The 24,454-nt window shown below is 36.7% G+C and overlaps 3 protein-coding genes across 3 annotated transcripts; 2 read left to right on the forward strand and 1 right to left on the reverse strand.

Annotated features, from left to right (window-relative positions):
- Positions 1-750: 750 nt before the first annotated feature.
- On the reverse strand, positions 751-2,830 carry ufc1 (ubiquitin-fold modifier conjugating enzyme 1). The gene is made up of 6 exons (XM_055200442.2): positions 2,673-2,830; positions 2,403-2,470; positions 2,239-2,302; positions 1,473-1,549; positions 1,275-1,365; positions 751-1,157 (listed from the first exon to the last, which is right to left on the reverse strand). Exons 1-6 carry the CDS (start codon positions 2,793-2,795, stop codon positions 1,077-1,079), a joined length of 504 nt encoding a protein of 167 aa, XP_055056417.1. The 5' UTR covers positions 2,796-2,830; the 3' UTR covers positions 751-1,076.
- A 210-nt stretch (positions 2,831-3,040) lies between these two features.
- On the forward strand, positions 3,041-6,317 carry LOC129440876 (mitochondrial import receptor subunit TOM40B). The gene is made up of 10 exons (XM_055200441.2): positions 3,041-3,247; positions 3,517-3,713; positions 3,800-3,867; positions 3,983-4,075; positions 4,174-4,275; positions 4,363-4,468; positions 5,124-5,246; positions 5,381-5,457; positions 5,542-5,644; positions 5,931-6,317. The coding sequence occupies exons 2-10, from the start codon at positions 3,569-3,571 to the stop codon at positions 6,068-6,070; spliced, it is 957 nt and encodes a 318-aa protein (XP_055056416.2). The 5' UTR covers positions 3,041-3,247; positions 3,517-3,568; the 3' UTR covers positions 6,071-6,317.
- Positions 6,318-8,339: 2,022 nt separating this feature from the next.
- Positions 8,340-23,926, forward strand: crfb12 (cytokine receptor family member B12). The gene is made up of 9 exons (XM_073861206.1): positions 8,340-8,509; positions 9,324-10,645; positions 13,458-13,571; positions 13,779-13,908; positions 14,047-14,225; positions 14,517-14,665; positions 14,800-14,944; positions 17,491-17,633; positions 20,502-23,926. Exons 3-9 carry the CDS (start codon positions 13,511-13,513, stop codon positions 21,078-21,080), a joined length of 1,386 nt encoding a protein of 461 aa, XP_073717307.1. The 5' UTR covers positions 8,340-8,509; positions 9,324-10,645; positions 13,458-13,510; the 3' UTR covers positions 21,081-23,926.
- Positions 23,927-24,454: the final 528 nt, after the last annotated feature.

Consider the following 24,454-nt stretch of genomic DNA (forward strand, 5'->3'; position numbering starts at 1 on the left):
TAATTCATGATAAATTGTATTTTAAAAATGTCATAAAACTGTCACCTAGCACAGTGGTTCTCAAACTTTTTTGCAGTGCGTCCCCCCTTTTGTACTGTGCATTCCCAAAGAAAATGTATGACATAAAACATTATTAAAAAAACATATTAATTTATACAACATATTGCTGTTGTTTAGTAACCTTAATTTTCTGAGGTTTTTACTACACAGAATTTATGATAAATTAATGTATTTTATAAAATGTCATAAAAATGGGGCACCCCTGGCACCATCTCACCCCCCCCCCCCTCCTCAGTTTGAGAACGACTGTCCTAGCATTCTCATGGGCCCATATGCCTGGCATACTCTGCCCCCCCCATGTAATGGTGCCCATTCTGTAATTTTAATATTTAACATTTATCATAACTAGTTCGGTAGCATTCAATTGCAAATTATAAAGAAAAGTGATGTAAGAGTTTGAAAGTAGATTTTTTTACATTAAATTATGCCTTATAGACTTGCAATTCTTTCAGAATATTTCTCGGAAAAAAAATTGTGAGCAAATAATTTTGTTTACTTAAAAGGGAATCATTAAATAGATTAATAACTAGATATAATGATATAAAAAATATATTAATGAACACAAAAGATAATCTGATAAATTCTGGTAATCACATAGTTTACGGTACACTCTTAAAAATGCTGGGTTATTTTCCACCCAGCGTTGGGTCAAAAAGCGACAAACCCTAAAATATCTTCTTAAAAAGAAACTCATGATGGCAAAAGTTTTTATTTTTTGGGTGAACTATTCATCTAAGGGGCTGTAATCTAGTCTTTCCTAGTCCAAAAAATATAATGGTCCCACATCAGTACCATGATTTACTGATGAAAAGCATACACATTCCATTTTACAACCAGTACAAAAACCTATAATATTAAAACCAACTTGGCTTACAATAGATATCTGTACAAATGTCAAAGGTGAATTTGATGTTCATAGTTTCGCATAGGTGGCAAAACAAAGAATTGAAGTTAATTGTCTTTAATGTTTACAGTTACAATGTTAAAGTAGTTAAATGCAAAATCCACTTCAATGTTTAACTATTTTGCTGATCTTTATGTTGAATAATGCCTTTTGCAATGAGGTCTGGAATCTCAACCGCAAGCCATGGTCCAAGCTTAAAAAAAACCCAGATTGGTTATTAAAATAGGATACAGTATATTATATTATATAATATATAAGAATATATATATATATATATATATATATATATATTCATATTTGTTCAACTTACTCCCAAAGCCATAAGATGAGCCAACCCGAACTTTGGTACATTTCTTGCCCACAGTGGTTTGAAGTGATCTGTCAAGCAGATTTTGCCACCTCTATAATAAAAAAAAGAGCTTGGAACGATGATCTAATAGAAAAGGTAAACAAAATATACAATTCCGATAAATATCTTATTTTTATAAACATATGAATCACACTAAACCTGTACATCTTTGCCGTCTTTCCGTCCAGCTCAGGAATAGCAACCTCTGGAGCTGTGGCTGGATATGTAACTGGAATCTAAACATTGGGATAAATTTAGTATAAAATATATATGATAAAATATAAACGGAGGTTGACAGAACACGTCAATGAACTTTTCTACAACATTTGTACATTTAAAATTTAAATAATGTACATTCCCTGTAGTCTGTCAATTAATATGAGGTCATAAAAACCAAATGCATATTGATAACTGAGCTTATATATCAATTGGGAAAGTTACATTTTATTAAAGGGGACATTTCACAAGACTTTTTTAAGATGTCAAATAAATCTTTGGTGTCCCCAAAGTATGTATGTGACGTTCTAGCTCAAAATATCATATAATGTTTTATATCATGTTAAAATTGCCACTTTGTAGGTGTCAGGTGTGCCGTTTTTGGGTGTGTCTTTTTTACATGCAAATGAGTTCATCTCTGCACTAAATGGCAGTGCCCTGGTTGGATAGTGCAGATTAAGGGGCAGTATTATCCCCTTCTGACATCACAAGGGGAGACAAATGTCAATTTACATTTTCTAGGTTGATCAAAGCAATTATAGCCTTAAACATGAAAAAAGTCAGATTTTCATGATATGTACCCTTTAACCTTTGATAAATTATTACATCACACCAATGTTTAATTCTGCAATAGCTTAAAATGTCATGCCAACAACGACCCATGTGTCACAGACTTGTCAATAAGTGGTTGAATTTTCAAAAGTCTTACATCAAATTCTATGTCAAACTCATATTTCAGAAGCTCGTGAATATACCAGCATTTTCCAAACCACCTGCAAAAAAAAACATATTTCATGCTTAATAATAAACGCTTAAGACACTATGTATATATGCAAACAAGAGACAAATCAGATAATATAGCAAAACACTCACCTTGTGCCATCTTTGTTGGACTCTAGGCGGAACCAATCATTATCATCTTTTTTGTTATTTTCAACATACTGAAAAAACAACACAATAAGTATAACTCATATGAATTAAACATGTGCATATATCTAAAACAAATTTACATAGAGACATTATGCGTCTATCTACTTTAAAACATATGTCTGCTATCAAAAGTAATGACACGTATCTTAATTCATTCATGTCGCTGCTGTTAGCTTTTTGCTAGTTTTAAAACTCCATAAAAATATGACTTACCTTAATTAGGGACATATATTCTTCTCGAAGCCTCTGAACCCATAACTCTTTGTCTCTTGGTCCTGAATTTGTTTTTAACAGCGGTATTTCAGAGACTACTTTCCTAGTGGCTTCATCTGCCATGTTGACTATCAGGAGGAGAAACCCAGAAGTGCGTGACACATGACGTCACGGCCTGTTATTTACAATTAGAATTAAAATTAAAATGTCTACCGTGTTTAGAATGACATAAATATGATATGTTATTATTTTAAAAAGGTAAATAAGATTAATTAATCAATCAAATATAGGTTTTAGCGTATTTCATCGGGGTGTGGAACTATGAACGGCAGTGTGTTTCCGCACGGAGGTATTTTGTAGCTGCTCCTCTTGAAATAACCGCATTGATCAGCTGTTTCCGCTATCGCTGAAGTCTCCAGTAGAGCTGTCATTACATCCCTCAGCATCCTTTAATCTTATTTTCTTGCAGCGATCACTGCATTTATATAAATTTAGTTTGATTTCTGCATATATATCGTATCATATTTGCATATGAAGGTATTATATATTAATAGCACAGCACACATTTATTCAGCGTAAGTAAAAACGAGACACTTTCCAAACCTTAAAATGCTCCCAAATGCATGACTATATTAGATCATTGTTTAGATGAGACGGTTAAATCTATTGATAATTATGCAAAAATTTGTAAACGTTACAGTAAAAAATTAAATGTAAAAAATAAATATTTTTATAAACTGACTTCATTTTCATGATGTGGAATGGTTATCATCATATTGAAATAATTAATGAATCATGCCTCATCTAATATTATGCATGTGTATTATGCATTACTGTTTTTAAGGTGACCACAGGTTGGACGAGTGTGACCCTCTCTTTTGCCCGTGTTGGTTCCCATGGGCAGTGTGCTGGCCTTGTCAACCCGTCCGGGGCGTCAGAACTCACCCTTTCCCCAAGAAAGACCCCTGTCACGGTTTGACAGAAGAGATGGACGGTTGCCTAACCCGGGAAGCTTTGATGGCCTTCACCGCAGCTGCAAAGGTCTGAATTTTATTTTTTATCTATCAAAATTTTTTCTCAAATTTGTTTTTGTCAGATTGTAATTGTAATTGTTTGTTTCAATCTAGATGTATTTCCACAGCAGATTGAAGGGGTCAAATTGGTGATTAACAAGACTCTTAGCAGTTTTTTCAAGGTTTGTTCATATCTTTGAGTTTATGAATTTAATAGTGTTCATGTCTAATGTGGTTTCAATACATTTAGCTTTAAATAAGATTATGTTACACATCTGTAGATTTGTCTGATCTTAGGTCAGCCACACTTTTCACCTGAGTGCTGTTGCTCCATCTGCTTATCGCTTACATGCTGAACACCTACAATCAGACGCTGACAGCAAAGAAACAGTAAGAGTCCAGTATCCAACACTGCCTCTGGTCTTCTTTTTTTTTACATATTTCTAAAACGTATGATATTTACTTAGTTCTCTGATCTGTTTGTTAAGTACTCCCCTATTCTTATTGGTGAAATGGACTCTTCTGGCAGCCTAAATGCACACTCTTTATTCCATCTAAGTGAGAAGATAAGAGCTAAAGCAGTTTTTCAGGTTAGTATTAAAGGTTTAGTCGCAGTTACGTGGAATCAAACATTGTGTCATTGGTCATTTATGTGGATGGACTTCATATTTTGATAGACTCAGCAGGCACAGTTTGTCACGTGGCAGTTTGAGACTGAATACAGGGGCAGTGACTTCACGGCGGCAGTCACTATGGCCAACCCTGATGTTCTGAGAGAATCAGGTATGATCATGTGAATGCTTATCAGATACCAGGAAAGTGTTATGGTAAGATGAAAAGAATGGCTTTCATGCAAAACAGGTATATCTACAGGATAATTGGCATCACATCCTGTGTTGATGACGTGCAGTTTCTGTTCATTAAGTCAAACCGGTAGGCTACAAATCAAAGCAAAAAAAAAAACCTGCTATTACTTTTTTGTGTGTGTCCTTTAAAATGCAAATGAGCTGATCTCTGCATTAAATGGCAGTCCCGTGGTTGGATAGTGCAGATTAAAGGGACACTCAATTTTCAATTTTTAAAAAAATGATATGTCCCCTTTAAATCTATAGAATTTGCAGTTTTACAACGCCCCTGTTCATAGATCACTTGGCAATTTAAACACAAGGGACAGCTTTTCAATATATGTATTTACATTTGAATAGAGCTGCGTTACCACTTTTTGACATTTTTTAATAAAACAACGAAATCCGTTGGATAGCTGGAACGCATTAAACTTTTGTAAAAATCATAAAAAAGGCTGGCGCTGGCTGGCAACTTTTTTTAAATACACCGGCGGGGAAAGAGTTAATTTAACTGGTGAAATATGTCAATGATCTTGTCTACTCTTGGTTGACCTTAATAACTATTTCCACTTTTGTTTTGTTTTTTGTAACAGTCATCATGGTTGCGCACTTTCTTCAGAGTGTATCCCCACAGCTGGTACTGGGGGGAGAGCTGGTGTACCATCGCGGTCGTGCAGAAGAAGGTGGCAGTCTTACCCTGGCTGGCCAATACTCGGGTTAGAATAAATATTTGCTTTAGATCGGTGCTCATCACGTGATTGTATAACAGCAACTTATCCTGTTTATGAAAAACTTCCTCTTGTTTTTATAAATAACTTGAGATATGACTCTCAAATATTTTCTGTCTTAGGGCCAAATTGGGTGGCAACACTAAATGCTGGTAAGGGAGGCGCGCATGCTAGCTACTACCACAAGGCCAACAAACAGGTATGATGCCTGTGATATTTTCAATGGCGTGACGTAGCAGTAATAGTATTTGTAATGCTACAGTTGTTTAAGTAATCTCTGCAGATTCAGGTGGGAGTGGAGTTTGAGGCGAGCACTAGGACCCAGGAGACAACATTCTCTTTTGGTTACCAAATGGAACTTCCGGAAGCTAGAATGGTTTTTAAAGGTAATATGTTTAACCCTTTCTGTACTACACCCTATCAATGCTAAACTTGTCCTCTTATACACTCTCAACAACCCAACCTCAAGTTTTGCGGGGTGAAATCGGCCTAAAAATGATCCACAATGGTGATTTGATTCAATCATTCGCAATGCAATGAAACAACTGCATGCATTTTGTCTTTATGTCAAATTAGAATGACTACAACCCACATAATGTCTAATGTGAAGAGTAAAAATGATTCAACGTGTTGCGTAGATTCAGAAAATGTCTTTTTTTGTGTTGTTTTAAGGAATGCTGGACAGCCGCTGTATCATCGGTGGGGTTCTCGAGAAGCGACTCTGTCCTCTTCCTGCAACGTTAATCATGGGAGCCTTCGTCAATCACAGAGCAGACAAGCTGCAGGTCGGCCTTGGAGTCAATGTAGGTTAGATATGAACCCTAACTCGATAGCGGCACCACTCAAGAACATCCAAATTCACCTTCATGCCTGCCTAATCGGTCCACCACCAACTGCGGAGGCTGACCGCCGCCCTGTTTGGTTTCCTGGACAGTCGTGGTGTTCATGGCGAGCAGGGATGAAGTGTTTCGATTGCAGACTGGTAACACAAAGACATCCATGATTTCCTTGATGTTACACTTCTGTCCCGTCTAATAAAGCCGGATGTTTCCATGCTGTCCTGCAAATAATTTGAGGATTAACAGGAGATTGTCCGATTTAAGGAAAGAGACAACGACCGTCTATATTGTGGGATGAAGTGTAACAGTCTACACAGTCAGTCATCTTGCCGTAAATGAAAGAGTTTCTTATTGGACCGGATAGCAAAGGCTATTATTAAGGGACAAGTCACAAAACTAGTTTATTTATTACATCGAGGCATTTCCTCCACTGACATATGTTCATGCAGTACGACCTTTTGAATGTAAAGAAAAGGGAATTATGGGGAATTGTGGATGGCCAGGGCTTATCAGAGTTGAATCAATGAACCAGATTCATTCCTATTATTATTATTTATTTATTTATATTTCATTGTGGATATAACAGGACTTTCTGTCATCAAACCCAGAGCTGTGACACATTGGTTAGTGCACACGCTCGTGATGCATAGATTCTATTGGTTCACAGTCACAGAGGGTTTGACTAATTTCATGACCTCATTACCCCTCATTACAATAGTTTCATGTCTGTCTTCACCTGAAAAGGCTGCTATACAGTAGTTGGTTAATTAGATGTAAAAAATTAATTAAATAGCAATACATTATGCAAATAGTTTGATGACGTCATCATTGTTGGTTGTATTTAGAAAGTCATTTAACGATGTTAATGGGTGATTTTCACATTTTTATTTAATAAAAAGTCAAATTTATTAAAATGAAAAATAGGTAGCATAACTAAGAGTACAGTGAAATATAATATGCATCTGATTTACTAGACTGCATTAGTACAGATTGTTTTCTGATTTGCCTTTACGGCTTTATGTCATAAAGTGAAAAATTATAAAGTTATGAAATGTATAAACAATTAACTATAAGGATTATCTGGCTATGGGAAACCAGATGAAGAATCTTTTATAAGATCAATTAAGTACCTTCATTTCAAAGTTGCAGCTGTTACTTTTTATAACAATTTAATGTTATGTTGCGTTCCCCCTAAATGCGAAACATATATACCTTAAGGTTACTAGCAGGATTTAATTTCATGGCATGCAAATTTTTCGTTAACCTGATAAGGAACACTGTGCCGTACACGGTACACCCCCTCCCTTACACGTGAGGCTGCATTACGTCATTGTAACTTTGAAGCATTATATATATATATATATATATATATGCGGCACATCGTTGGAAAGCTTAGACTTTCGGGATTCCATTAAGCACACACACAAAGCATAATATGATTTTTAGCAGTCATAAAACTGTAATCTAGTTGTTAGTTACCTGACCTGGGCGGCACCGATATAGGATATTTACTTACCTTCAAAATCTTCCCTTTATCTGCTTCGGTGAAATTGTCCAAAACAAATTGTTCATAAATCCCCAAAAGTCCAAGAAAATGGAATATCCAAGCCTTTTAATCCAAAACAATTTGTTCATCTCGCAATCTTGACATTTCTGACCGAATTACGATTTAAATACTGTATACAATTAGTTCACTAACGGACATTCGTTCGAATCTCACTTTTCATTCACGATTTATAAAAAATATATTCGGAAGTCACGTTTATTGTGCAACGTCTGAGGAACAAATACGCTCCCTTGTGGAATTTCAGCCGTTCCATAAGAGGCTACAGTTAAATGTTTTCAACTTGCGCGAAGACGCGTTTGAGGCGAATAGCGCATTTTTGCGGCAATCGCATCACAAATTTGCGTCATCCGCATCGCCCCATGCGAGTTCGCATTTATTCGTGTGTTTGCATTGACGATGTAATTTATGAGCGCAAATTGTGTAAATGCCCCATAAAAATGCATACACATCAAATGCAAAGCATCACATTAATTGTTCTAGATTACTCACGGGATTTAACTTCATGTCATGAAAAATTTTCACGCTTGTGTTAAATACTTTCAACTTGCGCGAAGACACGTTTGAGGCTAATATCACGTGTTTTTGCGGCAATAGCATCGCCCAATTTGCGCAATTGCATCACAACACGCCAGTTTGTGTCTATTCGTGTCTTTGCATTGACTTTTTTATGTAATTTACTCACGCAAATCGTTGAAATTGCCTTTGGTGTGTACACCCCATAATACTGCCTACACACCAAATGCAAAGCATGGCATTCCTCGCTCTAGATTACTTGCGGGATTTAACTTCATGTCATGCGAATTTTTGAGTTAAATTTTTTCAACTTGCACAAAGACGCGTTTGAGGTGAATATCAGGTGTTTTCGCGGCAATTGCATCGCACAATTTGCGTCATTCCCATCGCCCTACGGCAATTTGCATCTATTTGTGTCTTTGCATTGACTTTGTATGTAATTTATTCACGCAAATCGTTGAAATTGCCTTTGGTGTGTACGCCCCATAATACTGCATACACACCAAATGCGAAGCATAGTGTTCATCGCTCTGGATTACTCACAGGATTTAAAGGAACAGTATGTAGGATTGTGACCAAACCTGGTATTGCAATAACATAACTTGTGGATAAAACTGGTACTGCAATCACACAACTGGTGGCCAATACACAAAATGACAACATAAACATCAGTTGAGGGCTGCAACTCCACTTTTTAAATGAAAATATCCTGGCCAGACCACTGTTGTGAGTGATATAAGTATTTGAAATGAAAATGATTTCTTAATGTCTAGTGACATATCAGGGCCATTTTATGATTAATTGATATACATTTCTTACATACTGTTCCTTTAACTTCATGTCATGCGAATTTTTCGCTTGAGTTAAATTTTTTCAACTCAAAAAAAGACGCGTTTGAGGCGAATAGCGCACGTTTTTGCGGCAATCGCGGCACTCGATTTGCGTCATTCGCATTGTCCTTGTGGCAGTTAGCATCTATTTGTGTCTTTGCATTGACTTTGTATGTAATCTACTACCGCAATTTGTGTGCACGCCTCATAATACTGCATACACACCAAATGCGAAGCATGGCGTTTCTCGCTCTAGATTACTTGCGGGATTTAACTTAACTAAAATATTTTCAACTTGCACAAAGACGCGTTTGAGGTGAACATCACGTGTTTTCGCTGCAATTGCATCGCCCCGTTTGTGTCATTAGCTTCGCCCCATGCCAATTTGTGTCTATTCGTGTGTCTTTGCATTGACTTTGTATGTAATCTACTCACGCAAATCGTTGAATTCGCGTTTGGCGTGTACACCCCATAATACTGCATACACACCACAGGCGAAGCATAGCATTCCTTGCCTGAGATTACTTGCGGGATTTAACTTCATGTCATGAGAATTTTTTAGTTGAATATTTTCAACTTGCACAAAGACGCGTTTGAGGTGAATATCACATGTTTTCGTGGCAATTGCATAGCCCAATTCCCGTCATTCGCATCGCCCCATGCCAGTTTGCGTCTATTCGTGTCTTTGCATTGACTTTGTATGTAATCTACTCACGCAAATTGTGAATTCACGTTGGTGTGTACGCCCGATAATACTGCATACACACTAAATGCAAAGCATAGAGTTCATCGCTCTGGATTACTCACGGGATTTAAGTTCATGTCATTTGAATTTTTTGCTTGATTTGAATATTTTCAACTTAAGCGAAGAGGCAAATATAACGAGGCAAATATAACGTGTTTTTGTGGCAATTGCATCGCCCTATTCACGTCATTCGCATCGCCCCATTTCAGTTAACTTTGTATGTAATCTACTTGCGCAAATTTTTGAATTTGCGTTTGGTGTGTATGCCCTATTAGTTTTTCCTCTGGTTAGTATATGAAGTGCATAAGGAAGTAACAGTGGTGTAAAATCACTGTGAAATGCACAGAAAGCCATTTTTTTTATTTAACAGATCATGTTTGATCATCAGTTCCATAATATTTATTCACTTTGTTTGTTGTTCAGCTGTGCTGCTAGGTGAAAATAAGCTTTAACAAATATTTATTATTTGAATCAAATAAATGTTCACATTCCTTGTGGACATAAGTTGGATAATAAATATGGTCTTCATTAATGTAAACAGTGTATTAATTTCGAGTTGACAATGCTTATCGTTCATCTTGCTAAAGGTTCTGGGTGGATGTAAACAGGTGAGATTCCACCCTGCACTGGAATAACCTGTTTTCCTATTTTAGGTAGTAGGAGCGGCTTAAATACAAAACACATCAATACTAAAGAAGCCTGGATTTTTTGACATATTGTCGAACGTCGTTCATGGAATAGACTGAAAGTGTTTGTTTTTCACATATGGAAATATCTCTTTGAGTTGACAAACGTTCTGTTTACACACATTGTCAGCATGCTGCTGGTATGTAAAGCGCATAAGCTGTCCTCAAGAAGATTTTGTTTAGCAGGAACTAGATTACTAAAAACTGGTGAGTACATCTGCTACAACTGATCAGTTTTATAAAGATGTGTTATATTTCTAAGTGTAACTTCTGTATATAAGTGTAAAAGTGAAATTGTTCTGTGTACCTTTAGGTCTAAAATAGGGCTGCAACTAACGATTATTTTCATAACTGATTAATCGTTCGATTATTTTTCCGATTAATCAACTATAGTTGGATAAAAACATAAATATTTACTCAATTCGATTTTTCTCTTATTATTGCTAAATAAGGCACTAAATTACGTGTAAAAGTGTACTTTTAAAAGAGCAAAAGCCACACACTAGTACAAAGTTTTACCATAATCTTTATTATTTTGATATTTTAAACCTTTAATAAAAGCTTTTAAATAGTAAAACCTGTCAAAATATAAATAAACAAAACAAACTGAGTCTACAGGAATGTGCTGGGAAAATTTAGCCACAGATAAATAAACTCATTTTACTCTTTAACTTCAGACCTTTAACATTAGAAGAAAATTAACATTATTCGTTATTAACAAAATAAATAAGCTATTATGATGTTAAAGTGATATACATGAGTTGTTACAGTAATAAAAACCTGGATTTCCGCCTTATTAAAACAGATGATTAGTTTGTGGTTAGTACTATTTCTATGAAAACCCAACAACATCAAACAAATATAGCTGCAAGCAGCAATTACCGGGGCCAAAATGTTAAAGTGGTGTTAATGAGTCAATAGAGCCCACCCCCATGTCTCTACGATGTTCTGATGCAGAGATATACACTCATACACTCACCCAAAGGATTATTAGGAACACCATACTAACACCGTGTTTGACCCCCTTTTGCCTTCAGAACTGCCTTTAATTCTACGTGGCATTGATTCCACAAGGTGCTGAAAGCATTTTTTAGAAATGTTGGACCATATTGATAGGATAGCATCTTGCAGTTGATGGAGATTTGTGGGATGCACATCCAGGGCACAAAGCCCGGTTCCACCACATCCCAAAGATGCTCTATTGGGTTGAGATCTGGTGACTCTGGGGGCCATTTTAGTACAGTGAACTCATTGTGATGTTCAAGAACCAATTTGATTTGAGCTTTGTGACATGGTGCATTATCCTGCTGGAAGTAGCCATCAGAGGATGGGTACATGGTGGTCATAAAGGTTTGGACATGGTCAGAAACAATGCTCAGGTAGGCCGTGGCATTTAAACGATGCCCAATTGGCACTAAGGGGCCTAAAGTGTGCCAAGAAAACATCCCCCACACCATTACACTACCACCACCAGCCTGCACAGTGGTAACAAGGCATGATGGATTCATGTTTTCATTCTGTTTATGCCAAATTCTGACTCTACCATCTGAATGTCTCAACGCAAATCAAGACTCATCAGACTAGGCAACATTTTTACAGTCTTCAACTGTCCAATTTTGGTGAGCTCATGCAAATTGTAGCCTCTTTTTCCTATTTGTAGTAGAGATGTGTGGTACCCGGTGGGGTCTTCCCATCCGCCTCAAGGTTGCGCGTGTTGTGGCTTCACAAATGCTTTGCTGCATACCTCGTTTGTAACGAGTGGTTATTTCAGTCAAAGTTGCTCTTCTATCAGCTTGAATCAGTCGGCCCATTCTCCTCTGACCTCTAGCATCAACAAGGCATTTTTGCCCACAGGACTGCCACATACTGGATGTTTTTCCCTTTTCACACCATTCTTTGTAAACCCTAGAAATGGTTGTGTGTGAAAATCCCAGTATACTGATCAGATTGTGAAATACTCAAACCGGCCCGTCTGGCACCAATGCCACGCTCAAAATTGCTTAAATCACCTTTCTATCCCATTCTGAAATTCAGTTTGCAGTTGAGGAGATTGTCTTGACCAGGACCACACCCCTAAATGCATTGAAGCAACTGCCATGTGATTGATTGATTAGATAATTGCATTAATGAGAAATTAAACAGGTGTTCCTAATAATCCTTTAGGTGAGTGTAGCTCTTGCAAAAACTTTGATAAGGTATTCTCATTGGTTGCAAGGGCATGAATTGACATCCACCAATGATTATACTCCAAGCCATTAAAGAATTAATCAATGATGACTTAAGGTTTTAGATGTACTGTTGCAGTATTTTTAGGCAAAAATTATCATTTTTCTATCTCAAAACTACTAAATTGTGCATGCAAGTCTTGAGCCAAGGAATCAGAAGAAACAAGAATTTCATTTCTAGGACCTACCGGTCAGAAGTTATAAGCAAAAACGTAAGGACATAGACTGCCATAGACCCCCAAGGGCTGCCATAGACCCCCAGTCGGAAGTAAAAACTAATAAGAACCAGAACAGATACAACAGGTGCCTCCGCGCCGTCTGTGCTTGGCCTCTAAATACAAACTCACTTATATTATAGGATGAAATGAAAACTTTAATAACCAGCATTTGTTTGTGCTTCTGCTTTCGTCATTATCCTGTCAGGGTTGCCAGATCTGTGTAACAAAACCAGCTCAAATGCCCATTCAAAATTATTTCAAAAGCAGCCCAAATACCAACATCTAATGAATTTCTAACTCACAGAAAAACATCAACCCGCAGAAAGTTTCTGCCTTGCTTTTATACAATTCGTTGACGACTACATTTATTATCACTTTTTATCGATTAGTTGTTGCAGCCCTAGTCTAAAATGAACCCTGGAGAAACCAATAACCATTTTATTAGCAGCAATTAACATTGGCCAAATTTGATCTGTGGGTTCTCCAGCAAACATATTAAAATTGGCATATTTATATTTAGCATTTCTACTTATGTTTGTTTATTTAAATCAAAGTACATTGTAATATGTTTTGCAGGAAAGATGCAGGAAACATTTTCGATTTCCCTTTTATGAGGGTTTGACGACGCAATGAACTGGTTTATAACCTGCTGCTTCACATTTCTCCACCTATGCCCGATGCCATTTAAAGGTTGTATAAAAACCTGAACAGGATTACAATAAACAATTTTTATGCACCTGAAATATTAGTTCTGACGTCAGTAAAAATACCATACCATGTTTTGCACATACTGTATTATGCGTGGTTGACATAATTTATTGTCATGTTGACAGTCGCATTCCTTCTATTCATTTACACACCGCTGAATGTAAAACTTTTATTTGTATTTATTTACAGCAATGCTCCTTCCTCCAATCAACCTGACTGTGGAAGTCTTGGATTTGATGGCTACCGTTCAATGGCTTCCTGCACCAGGAAACCCTTCTGGCACCACATATACCTTGGAGTTTACACCTGTAGAAAGCATGTACTGTACATTAAATGCCCGTATTTAAAACATCAGTAGCCTAATTGGTTATTTTGTGGTGTATTGTCACACTTCAAATAGATTTTCTGTGGTTAATAGTATTCACAATGATGATTCAAAAATGAATTATTTGTGTAGATCTGTAAGAAAATGGAATCATTCTGCAAACTGCGGTAACATATCCACGCTGAAGTGTGACCTGACCTTTGACCAACAACCTGATGAATTCTCAAAATACTTTGTGAGGGTCAAGACCATGCTTAACCGGACAAGCTCCAACTGGACAACTACATTAAAGACTTTTCAGCTATATGACAGTGAGTACAGAAATGTTACACAAATTCTAAATAAATACAATATTAATACACTTTAAAAAAATATTGGGTCAGCATTGAATCAAAAAAGGGCAAACCCAGCATTTGGGTTATATTAACCCAGAAAATTTTTATATTTGACCCAACAATAGGTTAAATAACAACCCAATGGGTTGGGTTCATCCCCTTTTTGACCCAGCGCTGGATTAAAATGAACACATACATGCCAAAAAATGCACAAAGAATAATGCTCTATATGACATGAATATTTGACCCTGTATGTTTTTTCTGTAGCTCGTCTGAGTTCCCCGGAGGTAAAAATCTCAACTAATCAGCAGAATATTACCATCAATTTCAGTCATAGGCTGGAATTAAACCAGGAAATCAAACCCCTGGAGTTCCTCCTATATCTTTTTGAGAACGATCCTGCAGGAAAATTTAAGGTAAATGCCCTATGCTATAGGATTTTGTTGCCATGTTTGTGCAACTTACTACTTTGTAATTTCAAAATGCACAGTTTTTTTCATTATGTGGTATGTATTCACAATTGAATATGTTTTTTTATTTTTTTTGGCAGTGTGTAGGACAGAAATCAACCTCAACATCTCCCTACACTTTTCATGACGTGCCTCCTGGCAACTACTGCATTAATGTTTCTGCTAGTCATCAAATGGCCATGCGTGAAAACAACTACAATACAACCAAGTGCTTCTTTCTCACAGGTACTGGACAAATTTAATTTCAAATTTGTGACCCTGCCTGTGAAAACCAGGATAAAGTCTTATAATCTAATTATGAAGAGCATCAAAGTTTGATTTCACTTATTGGCTTCACATTGATTTTAATCTTTGACATGAACTTACTCAGTCAATATTAAAGATTTATATTTAAAGGTTTATATTTTCACAGAATGAGCTCATGTAGAAGATTGTAAATCACAAAAAAAACTTCACCTGGATTTTCACAGGCAGAGTCACATTTTTTTAAATGAGTATGCTTGATAGTAGATTAGAGTCACAGATTTGAGTCACAGATTTGCTTTTATTAAAATAGTGCCTTAAAGGTGTAGCGGAGGATTTTCTCGAATTTTGGAAAAGAACCGCCTTATCCACTTTAAAAAAAAATGCAATTGCGCAAAACTCCTGATTGACAATTAGGAGGACTCTTGATGATCCACCCGGAAAAAGAAAATCCTCTGCAATACCTTTAATGCACTTTTAAAATCTTTGTGTAACTTTTAGAAGGACGGAATGGAATATAATATACATAACTAATCAGTGGTATATAAAGACCTTACAAAATAAATAAAACGTTTTTATATACAGAGACCCTGTCTCTAATGGCGCACTTCATGTGGACTTTCGGTCTCGTTGCCGTAAATTGCGCGTGCTTGCTTAGTCTATGAGTCCGTAGTAGGGTAATTTTTACGCTCCGGAGTGTGCTCATCAGCGCCCCCTTTGCACCCTTGATGCAGTTTTCAGCGAAGCCCGCACTGCTGCAGGCTTTGCGCACTTTACCAACCCAGAAGTAATTGCGAGCAATCAGACAAATCCGATGATGGATGGGAGGAGTTCACACTGATGGGCAACTTCTCTTCCTATTTCCAAGGTGACGCTCGAGTCTGTCCCAAAATTCGACTTCGGTGCGCCCTAGTGGACTCGCGTCAAGGGTCTCTAAGATCTGCACTACATGATGTCATCAAAGTGTGGACTCTGAGGAAGTCCATAAGTTCGGAATGTGCCATTTGGGACAGGGCTATACATTGCGGATCCTCTTCCCCATTTTGCGCCGTCATCTTTCTACAGTAGCCCTAAATGGACAAACTGTTTTATAGAGCGCATTTTGTCACTAAATTGTCTCAAACGAGGATGTGTTTGTCCTGTGGCGGCTAGCGTAGTTTCTTTATGCGTTTTGAAAGGAAGGAGTGAGATGTCCACTTTAGCTGCGTTTACACTAGACGCGTCAAAATCACGTCTACCGCGCCTAGTTTTCCACTCAAACAGTTTGAATGCATTTGCACGTCTAGAGCGAAGACGACGTGCAGTTAAAGCAAGCATTTGACGGGCGTCAGAGGCGAAATCCGCTTCTTGTGGGAGGGGCAAGTGCTATGCGGTTGTCTGTTTGCAAGATGGCTGATGTTGATTACCGTTTTGTATTTGGTCATCTTACTATAGGGGGAAAATAGTTTAAAAACGTCAGGAATGTCGCAGGTCAATAAATGTCACGTGACTCAAAAGTGAAATGTGTATTTACAACTTACCAGGTTGCCTGATGTCCCCACGGACACTCTTCCATGCGAATTCCTTTTTATTCCTGCCTCTATAGAAATAAGAACTGGTGTCGTATAGCTCCGGGTGAATGCTCATGGACAATATCAAGTGTTACTTCATGTTGAATGAGTGACTCCGGGCGGGGCTGCCGGCACAGCAGCAAGCAGGCTCCTGATTGGTTAACAGTCTTGGTGACTGTAAGAACAAATTCAAAACGAAAAGGTGACAGAGCGTTTTCTCGAGTTGGTCCCATATTGTGGAATGAACTCCCCTACATGATTAGGTCAGTAAAGTCGCTGGCTGTGTTTAAGTCACTGTTGAAGACACATTTATTAGAGGTAGCATGGGGGCCAGTCGGAAGCGACTTGGTCATTGTGTGAAAGTGTGAAAATCTGTTGTTGTCTCTTGTTTTTATGTTGTCTCTTGTTTGTTTATGTTTTCTTAAACTGCATTGTTTGTATCTATGTTTTTTTAAGTGTTTTAGCTTGTCGTTTGTGAAGCACCTTGGGCAACTTCTGTTGTATTATGTGTGCTATATAAATAATAAAAAACAAACAAACAAACAAACAAACAAACAAACAAACATGGCCCAAAAATCCGCCAAAGTATAAATTTTTCAACTTGGGCCTCGGCCGCAAATTCGCATCAAACGCAAAATGCAGAAAAAGCACCATTCGCGCGTACCGCGGCAGGCCCGCGAACTAGACGCACGAATGAGGCGAAATTGCGTCCACCGCGCCCCGCTAAACGCCTCATTCACGCCTCGAGACCTCCAGACACGCGTCAACGCGTCTTCACATTGATTTAACATTGAAATCACTCGCGCTTGATGTCTCTACCATGGCTGGTGTTAACGCAGCATGAGACAATGGTTGCATTTTAGGGTCTCACCACTAGATGCCGCTAAAAACAAAAAAAAAACTTCTTTTATATAAACATTTATTTGCATTGTAACTTTTCTTTCTTTCAAAATCCTAATAATCTCCATGTACTCACAGACTCTTCTGAACGCTCCTCAGGTGGATTGGTGTACATTGTGACTGTAGTGTTCTTTATTGCAGTTACTTTGAGTTGTCTTTGTGTTTACAAGAGATATAGATATAAATATATAATAAAGGATCTCCGGATTCCAGAAGCTTTGGTATGTATATACTTAAGTATCATTGTCCATTACGCATATTTCCTTTTACTTAGCAGGGTTTTAACTTTTTTGTCGGCCGAACCCCCTTGGCCTAAATTATTGACTTGAAGTACCCCCTGACATTTTTGTTCATATTTAAGTAATTTAAAGGTGCTGTAGAATGTAAAACTGTATTTATCTAGACATAGATAAGTAATATGAGCTTTTTACATGATAATGACATATTGTGAGCCTCAAACGTGTTTGTTTCCTTCTTCTAATATAAACCTTGTGCATGATGGCGCTGGAAAACAGGCCAATCTCAACATAACACGCCCCAACATTAAATTAAGTACAATGTTGTTACAATGCTAAAAACAAAGTTGTGACTGCTGAGTTAGCGCTATATGCTAGATAATGTTATATGCTAGCATTTAGGCTGAAGTTTGACGTTACAGTTAATTTGGCAGGTCCATATTGAAAAAAACACAAACTTACCACTCAGAAATGTCCATTAAGAATCTCTAAACAATTGATTATTCATCAAAATCTGATACAGACTCAAAAATAAGTTCTGTATACACACACCCAAAGCTACTGAAGGAGCTGCTCTGTGAAACAGCCAATCAGAGCAGAGCTCAACATTATTATTCATGACCCTTTCAAATAAGGTAATAATAGACCATTTCATTCTTCAAGGGCAAATCCTATGGTTGTAAATGTAAAACCGTCTCTAGGTATTTTTGCACTTACCAAATTCACATACATTCTATGTAGATATCGGAGAACAATTTAACAGATTACTTTAATGCATTCTGTGGCACCTTTAATATCACATCCATTTAAAAAAAATTATCAGTAGTTTTTTTTTTACATAAATATTGTTATTATTAGCTGTTATTGGACCATCATCTGGTAAAAAATGTACACACTGTATAATATACAAAATATATTTTTTTGTTAGTAAGAGTTTTGTTTAGCTTTTTTAATTTTAAAATTATTTGTTTACATTTTTTGATTTAATTGTTTTTCATCAACTCACAAACCCCCTGCAATTCCCTTGCGAACCACCAGAGGTTTGCGAACCCCAGCTTGGGAAACACTGCAGCCATATATCAAAATTACCCCATGATTTATTCACCTTAAAGCAATCTGACATACATGTGTCTATAAAGCAATAAACCCCAAGAAGCAGTGGGTTAATAGTGCATTTTGTAACAGCTAAGGGGCGTTGTTAGGCACGACACGAAGCGGAGTGCCTAAACCCCCTTGGCTGTTGTGGAGTGCACTGGTAGCCCGCTGCTTTGCGGGGTTTATTGCGTTTATAAAATGGTTACATCATATGCATAACGTTAGCGGGATTTTATAAAATAAAACCCAAATAATTTGTAATTATATTAGTACAAATATTACTCTTCCGCCAAACAAAGTAGTTCCTCAGAATCAAGTGTGGCTGCAACAGAGCGCAGTTCCCAACCAACACAGACGCAGCAAAGACACAATGAAAATATGATTTAAGACTGTGGTGTTTATTTTATAAATCAACATTCATCTAATTTAATTTATACATTAACATTTATATCGTGCAACTGTTGAAGTGATGATCAAATATGCTTGGAAGCATGCTGAACTCTTTCCCCGTCAGCGTGCTACCCAGTTTTAGTTTAATGCTTTACAGAAATGATCTTCTTTAAATAAACATAAAATATCAAATAAAAGAACAGACCATCCGCTTTCAAACAACAACAACAAAAAAGTTTCATCCTACCTTCATTTGTTCTCTTATCAGTTATCACCTCTCAAATTTTCAACTAAAAGCGGAGATAATTCCATTTTTGTGAAGAACTTTTGTAAGAGATCAGATTCAGAGCCATCAAAACTTACACGCTAAATCCACCACAACGCTGTTGTGTCGAGTGAATGCATCAGTGTTTAAGTTGGGTAAGATTGCCATCTAGTGGATAATAGCGGAAATATCAATAAGACAAAAACAACTCAGATAACGTTTTCTCTTTATTGACGAAATGACTCAACAATATTTATTGACATTTATCTGGATATCGCCATAATTGTGCAAAGGTAGAAAAATTTAAGACTGTGGTGTTTATTTTCATAAATCAGTACGCAACAACAGTTGCGCAGTGATACTTGTGATGCAGTCTGAACCGTGGGTTTACCGGGGTATTTTATCACGGCTTAGAATGCGTTTCAACCAATCAGAATGAAGAACCAGAACGAGCCGTTTTATAATCATCTTTAGACGAACACAACACATTTGGAGTTATTTTAGTTCTTGCTCTTGCAGGTTTTTTTAGGGGTAGAGAACAGGGATCAGGGAACAACTTCTGTCTTTAAACTCCAGAAAAGTGCATTCATCTTTTACAGAAGTAATCCACACGGTCACCATGGGTACTTTGCGCAGTGACTCTCTTCAATAGTTATTACAGTTTTTAAAGTTTAAAATATGGATATTTTGTCTTACAAAATTGCATCGATTACCTGCAGAAGACCTTTATTAACCCCTCACTTTTGTTAAGGATGGATGAATTTTTTTTGAAAGTCAAAAGTTGTTCTCTGATCCCTATTTTCTGCCATTATAAGCTTGAAAAAGCAAGTACATTTACTAAAATAACTCTACATGTGTTCGTCCGAAAGATGATGGACATATGTATCTCAGATTGCTTGAAGGTGAGTATATCATGGGCTTTTTCAATTCAACTCACGAAACCCCCTGCGATTCTTTTGGGAAACCCTGCCTTAAAGGAATTCATTACTTGTACTAAAATAAAATGTAAAGTGTGTTTAAACTTTTCACCGCGAGTGTAAATTATATATAATAACCTATAATTGTTTCATAGTTTTCAGTTATCATTCACATGTCTTTTGCAGCGTGTCATCCCAGGAACTAAAAGAGTCCTAAAATTTGGTCTGGAGAATCTCCATCAAATTACACAGACTAAGTCGAATGATCTCACAAGCACCGAGGACTGTGTTTCTGCATCTGAGGAGGACAATACTCTGTTATATCATCCGAGGAAGTCTACAAATGTTATTCTTAATCTATCATCCGTCGATGAGCAAAAAGCTGTTGTTCACCAACCAAAACCTTATGAGGATGCCGAAACATTGAATCCATGTTTATTAAACTACAAGGAAGCTGCTAATATGGATGTGAGTGAAGAAAACATATCTGAAATTGGCAATGGTTATATGCATTCAGGAGCCACTGTCAGGAGCCTATGTCCTACCTCAAACCTTTTACCGTTTACTGAATCTGAAACACCACACATAAGCACTGTGAATATAATGCTGGATAGAGATTGTCTATCAGAGAGACAGTGTGAGGTGTCTTCTCTACTGTCTGACAATAGCCATGAAAGTGTGGCGTCTGGTGAAGAAGACAATGTCTCGTGGGATGATTTTTTCACAGGTGATGGCTATGAGCCGAGGCCTGATCCAAGGACTTGAGGTGAACCAGTCAAGTCAACCCTTGAAGTGCTCTTAAAAATAAAAATGCTACATGAGGGCAAAGAAGAACCATTTTTGACTGTATGGTTCCTTAAAGGATTACGCCACTTTTATAAAAAATTCCGATATTTACTCACCCCCATGTCATTCAGGATGTTTATGTCGTTCTTTGTTGAGTCGAGAGGAAGTTGAGTTTTTTGGGGAGAACATTCCAGGATTTTTCTCCATATAGTTGACTTTAGTGGAAGTTTTAATGCAGCTTTAAACAGCTCTGGGCGATCCCAACCGAGGCATAAGGGTCTTATCTAGCGAAACAATTGTCATTTTCGCCAAAAATATGTTCAATTCACTAAATTTTTTAAGGTAAGTGGTCGCAATCAATTTATTTAAGCTACATTTTGAAAAAAATTGAAAAACAAAACAAAAAACTTAAATGTAGCTTTAAATGTACTTTTAATGTAGCTTAAATCAGTGGTTCTCAAACGGGGGGCCGCAAGATGGTGCCAGGGGGGCCCCAGTTTTATGACATTTCATAAAACACATTAATTTATTATGAATTCTGTGTAATTAAACCTAAAAAAAAAGGCTACTAACCAACAGCACTACTTTGTATAATTTAATATGTTTTGTCTAATTAAATGTTATGTTTTAGAACAAATTTGTTATAAAAAAATTTGGGGGGCCGCGAAGGGGGGCCACCATATACAAGGGGGGCCACACGCTGAAAAAGTTTGAGAACCACTGGCTTAAATAAATTGATTGCAACCACTTACCTTAAAAAAATTAGTAAATTGAATGAATCATGTTTTTCAGTGTACTTTAAACCACAACTTCTCGTCTTGCATTAGCTTCACATTGTATATAAGGCACACTTATTGCATTCATACCATGAACTCAACATTATGAGAATATGTGAAAATATTTTCATGTTAAATTGTTAGTATGGTCATATACTTTTAATATAACGAACTACACATTTAATTACAGATTTTTAATTGTACATTTAGATCAGTGGTTCCCAAACTTTGTCAGCGTGCGGCCCCCCGAAAGAAAATTTATGACAAAAACAGTTTTAAAATGTAATATTTTAATTAATCAAAACATATAAAATTATACCTAGTAGTGCTGTTGGTTAGTTGTCTTATTATTTTTTAGGTTTAATTACACAGAATTCATGAATGTATTTTATAAAATGTCATAAAACTGGGGGCCCCCTGGCACCATCCCCGGCCCCCAGTTTGAAAACCACTGATTTAGATGAATTTGTATGTAATTCAAGAAAGCAGAAAAAACAGTACTGTAAAAATAGGCTATTCGTATGTATTAATCATGTTGGTACAATAATGCTGAAATTTGTAAATAAACACATTTTTATAGGCCTAATCATGTAACATAGACATAGGCCTGTCATAGATGTCCAAATGACGTCCAAAAAATTACTCAGTTCAAACGTCAAATGTTGCCCGTAAATATGACGCCCAAGTAGGGTCATGGTTGGACGTCCAAATAGTGGACCTAGTTTGGACGTCGAATAGATGTCCAGAATTGGTCATGGACCGACGGACCCAATATAGACATGATCTGCATGTCTATCCGACGTCCTGTGTTTAGTGGGGTGTGATGTGCCTTACATACACTGAATAAAATGATTCATTTAATTTACTAATTTTTTAAGGTAAGTGGTTGCAATCAATGTATTTAAGCTACATTTAAACAAAAGTTTTTTGTTTTGTTTTGTTTTTTTAGTTTAGTTTTTTTAGTTTGCTAGTTCAAGACGAGAAGTTGTAGTTTAAAAGTACTGGTGATAAAAATACTGGTGTGTTTTCCTCGGAAAACTTAATTTCTTCTCGACTAAACAAAGAAAGAAAGACATGAACATCTTGGATGACATGGGGGTGAATAAATTATCTGCATATTTTTATAAAAATGTTAATATTTCTTTAAAGGGACACTCCATTTTTTTCCAGATACTTGAGTTAGCTGTGTTTTATTTTTTTACATATCTTTGGATCTTGTTGTATTATAAAATCCAGTATTATTAACTGTATATGCCAGACACTTTGATGACAGACTCTGGGTGCTACATGAAGCAGCTTAATATCAGATTGACCTGGAAGTTTGCCAATTTACTGCGGCTACTCGTCTACTCTATTGAATATCATATTTAAGTATCAGTAATAAAACTGTGCTTGCTCATACTTTGTGTGTGTAACCTATATACTGATGCATACACGTATGAACATACAGGCAAGGTCGGGTATATTACTAATACAAATGTTTTTAGTGTCTGACACTGGTAATTTAGTCTTTTTTGGTTTGGACTGTAGTCATTTCCTTCAGACAAGGAAAAAATGCATTTGACAGGGATATTGTCAAACCTTACATTTATTTTTGTCTGTTGTTTACTGAGAAATGAGGCCATACTAATATCATGTAATGTAAAACGACAACTGTATCTTTATATGCATGTTATGCACTTTAAGTTGCTTTGGATAAAAGTGTGATACAAATGCATAATGTAAACCCAAATTGTGAAGTATTTAAATCTTGTAATCAGTATAACATAAATTGGATTGCATGTAGTGCTGCCTAACGCAGCAGGCACATAGGTGAATTAAGTCGGATGGCAGACATCTGATTTAAGGATTGTAATGACATCACTAGTGTAGGGTACTGTGTTTGCTTGCAACTTGCATCTTGAAGTGCACTAAATTTATTAAACATGTACTGCTAATTTTTTATGTCATCTCCTTTCCTGTATGTATGTGAAAATGTTTATGTACATGCATATGATGTTATCTGTAAAACACTTTGTTTTTATATAGATGCATTATTAAACTGTTTATCATGAGCTGTTAAATGCTTTATTCTGAATTATTGTGGTTGAGGAATGTTACACAACTATGCATTATTTATAGATAAATTCACACCTAATGTGTCAAATGTCTTAAATTAACCACCAAAGCAATGTCTGTGGTAACCGTGGAATAATTGACTCCAGTCCTTTGAATTATTTGAAAATAATTTCGGGTAAAACCTTGGGTGTGCATTATTTTCAAATAATTCAACTTTCCCGTTGTCAATTATTCTTTACTCATTGTAGGTGCTTTGCTTATGGGTAGTGAGGTTAGAGTACAAAAACTGTGTGATTTATGACGCTGCCTGTAAAAATCCAGCCAACATCAGTTTTTGTTTTGTTTCATCGTACACAATGTAAAGAACATTCTGTGAAAATTTAACCTTGATATCTTTAATACTGTCAGAGATTGAAATTAATGTGAAATCCTAAACTCATAATTAGACTCTAAGACAGGGGCAGTCAACTTGCGGGCCCCCAATCATCTTTATCCAGCCCGCCGGTCATCTTTGCCCGA

This window comes from Misgurnus anguillicaudatus, chromosome 22 (genome assembly GCF_027580225.2).
Source record: "Misgurnus anguillicaudatus chromosome 22, ASM2758022v2, whole genome shotgun sequence".
In the NCBI taxonomy this organism is placed as follows: domain Eukaryota; kingdom Metazoa; phylum Chordata; class Actinopteri; order Cypriniformes; family Cobitidae; genus Misgurnus; species Misgurnus anguillicaudatus.

What these genes read in the sequence shown, in the direction of transcription:
- LOC129440876 (XM_055200441.2), top strand. Translation starts at nt 3,569, where the DNA reads ATGGGCAGTGTGCTGGCCTTGTCAACCCGTCCGGGGCGTCAGAACTCA. An exon ending in CCTTCACCGCAGCTGCAAAG is followed by an intron (nt 3,714 to 3,799) that starts GTCTGAATTTTA and finishes GTTTCAATCTAG; the next exon opens with ATGTATTTCCACAGCAGATT. An exon ending in AGCTAGAATGGTTTTTAAAG is followed by an intron (nt 5,645 to 5,930) that starts GTAATATGTTTA and finishes TGTTGTTTTAAG; the next exon opens with GAATGCTGGACAGCCGCTGT.
- crfb12 (XM_073861206.1), top strand. Translation starts at nt 13,511, where the DNA reads ATGAACTGGTTTATAACCTGCTGCTTCACATTTCTCCACCTATGCCCG. An exon ending in ATCCTGCAGGAAAATTTAAG is followed by an intron (nt 14,666 to 14,799) that starts GTAAATGCCCTA and finishes TTTTTTTGGCAG; the next exon opens with TGTGTAGGACAGAAATCAAC. An exon ending in TCCGGATTCCAGAAGCTTTG is followed by an intron (nt 17,634 to 20,501) that starts GTATGTATATAC and finishes TGTCTTTTGCAG; the next exon opens with CGTGTCATCCCAGGAACTAA.
- ufc1 (XM_055200442.2), bottom strand. Translation starts at nt 2,795, where the DNA reads ATGGCAGATGAAGCCACTAGGAAAGTAGTCTCTGAAATACCGCTGTTA. An exon ending in AATATATGTCCCTAATTAAG is followed by an intron (nt 2,471 to 2,672) that starts GTAAGTCATATT and finishes TTGTTTTTTCAG; the next exon opens with TATGTTGAAAATAACAAAAA. An exon ending in AGTTTGACATAGAATTTGAT is followed by an intron (nt 1,550 to 2,238) that starts GTAAGACTTTTG and finishes CCCAATGTTTAG; the next exon opens with ATTCCAGTTACATATCCAGC.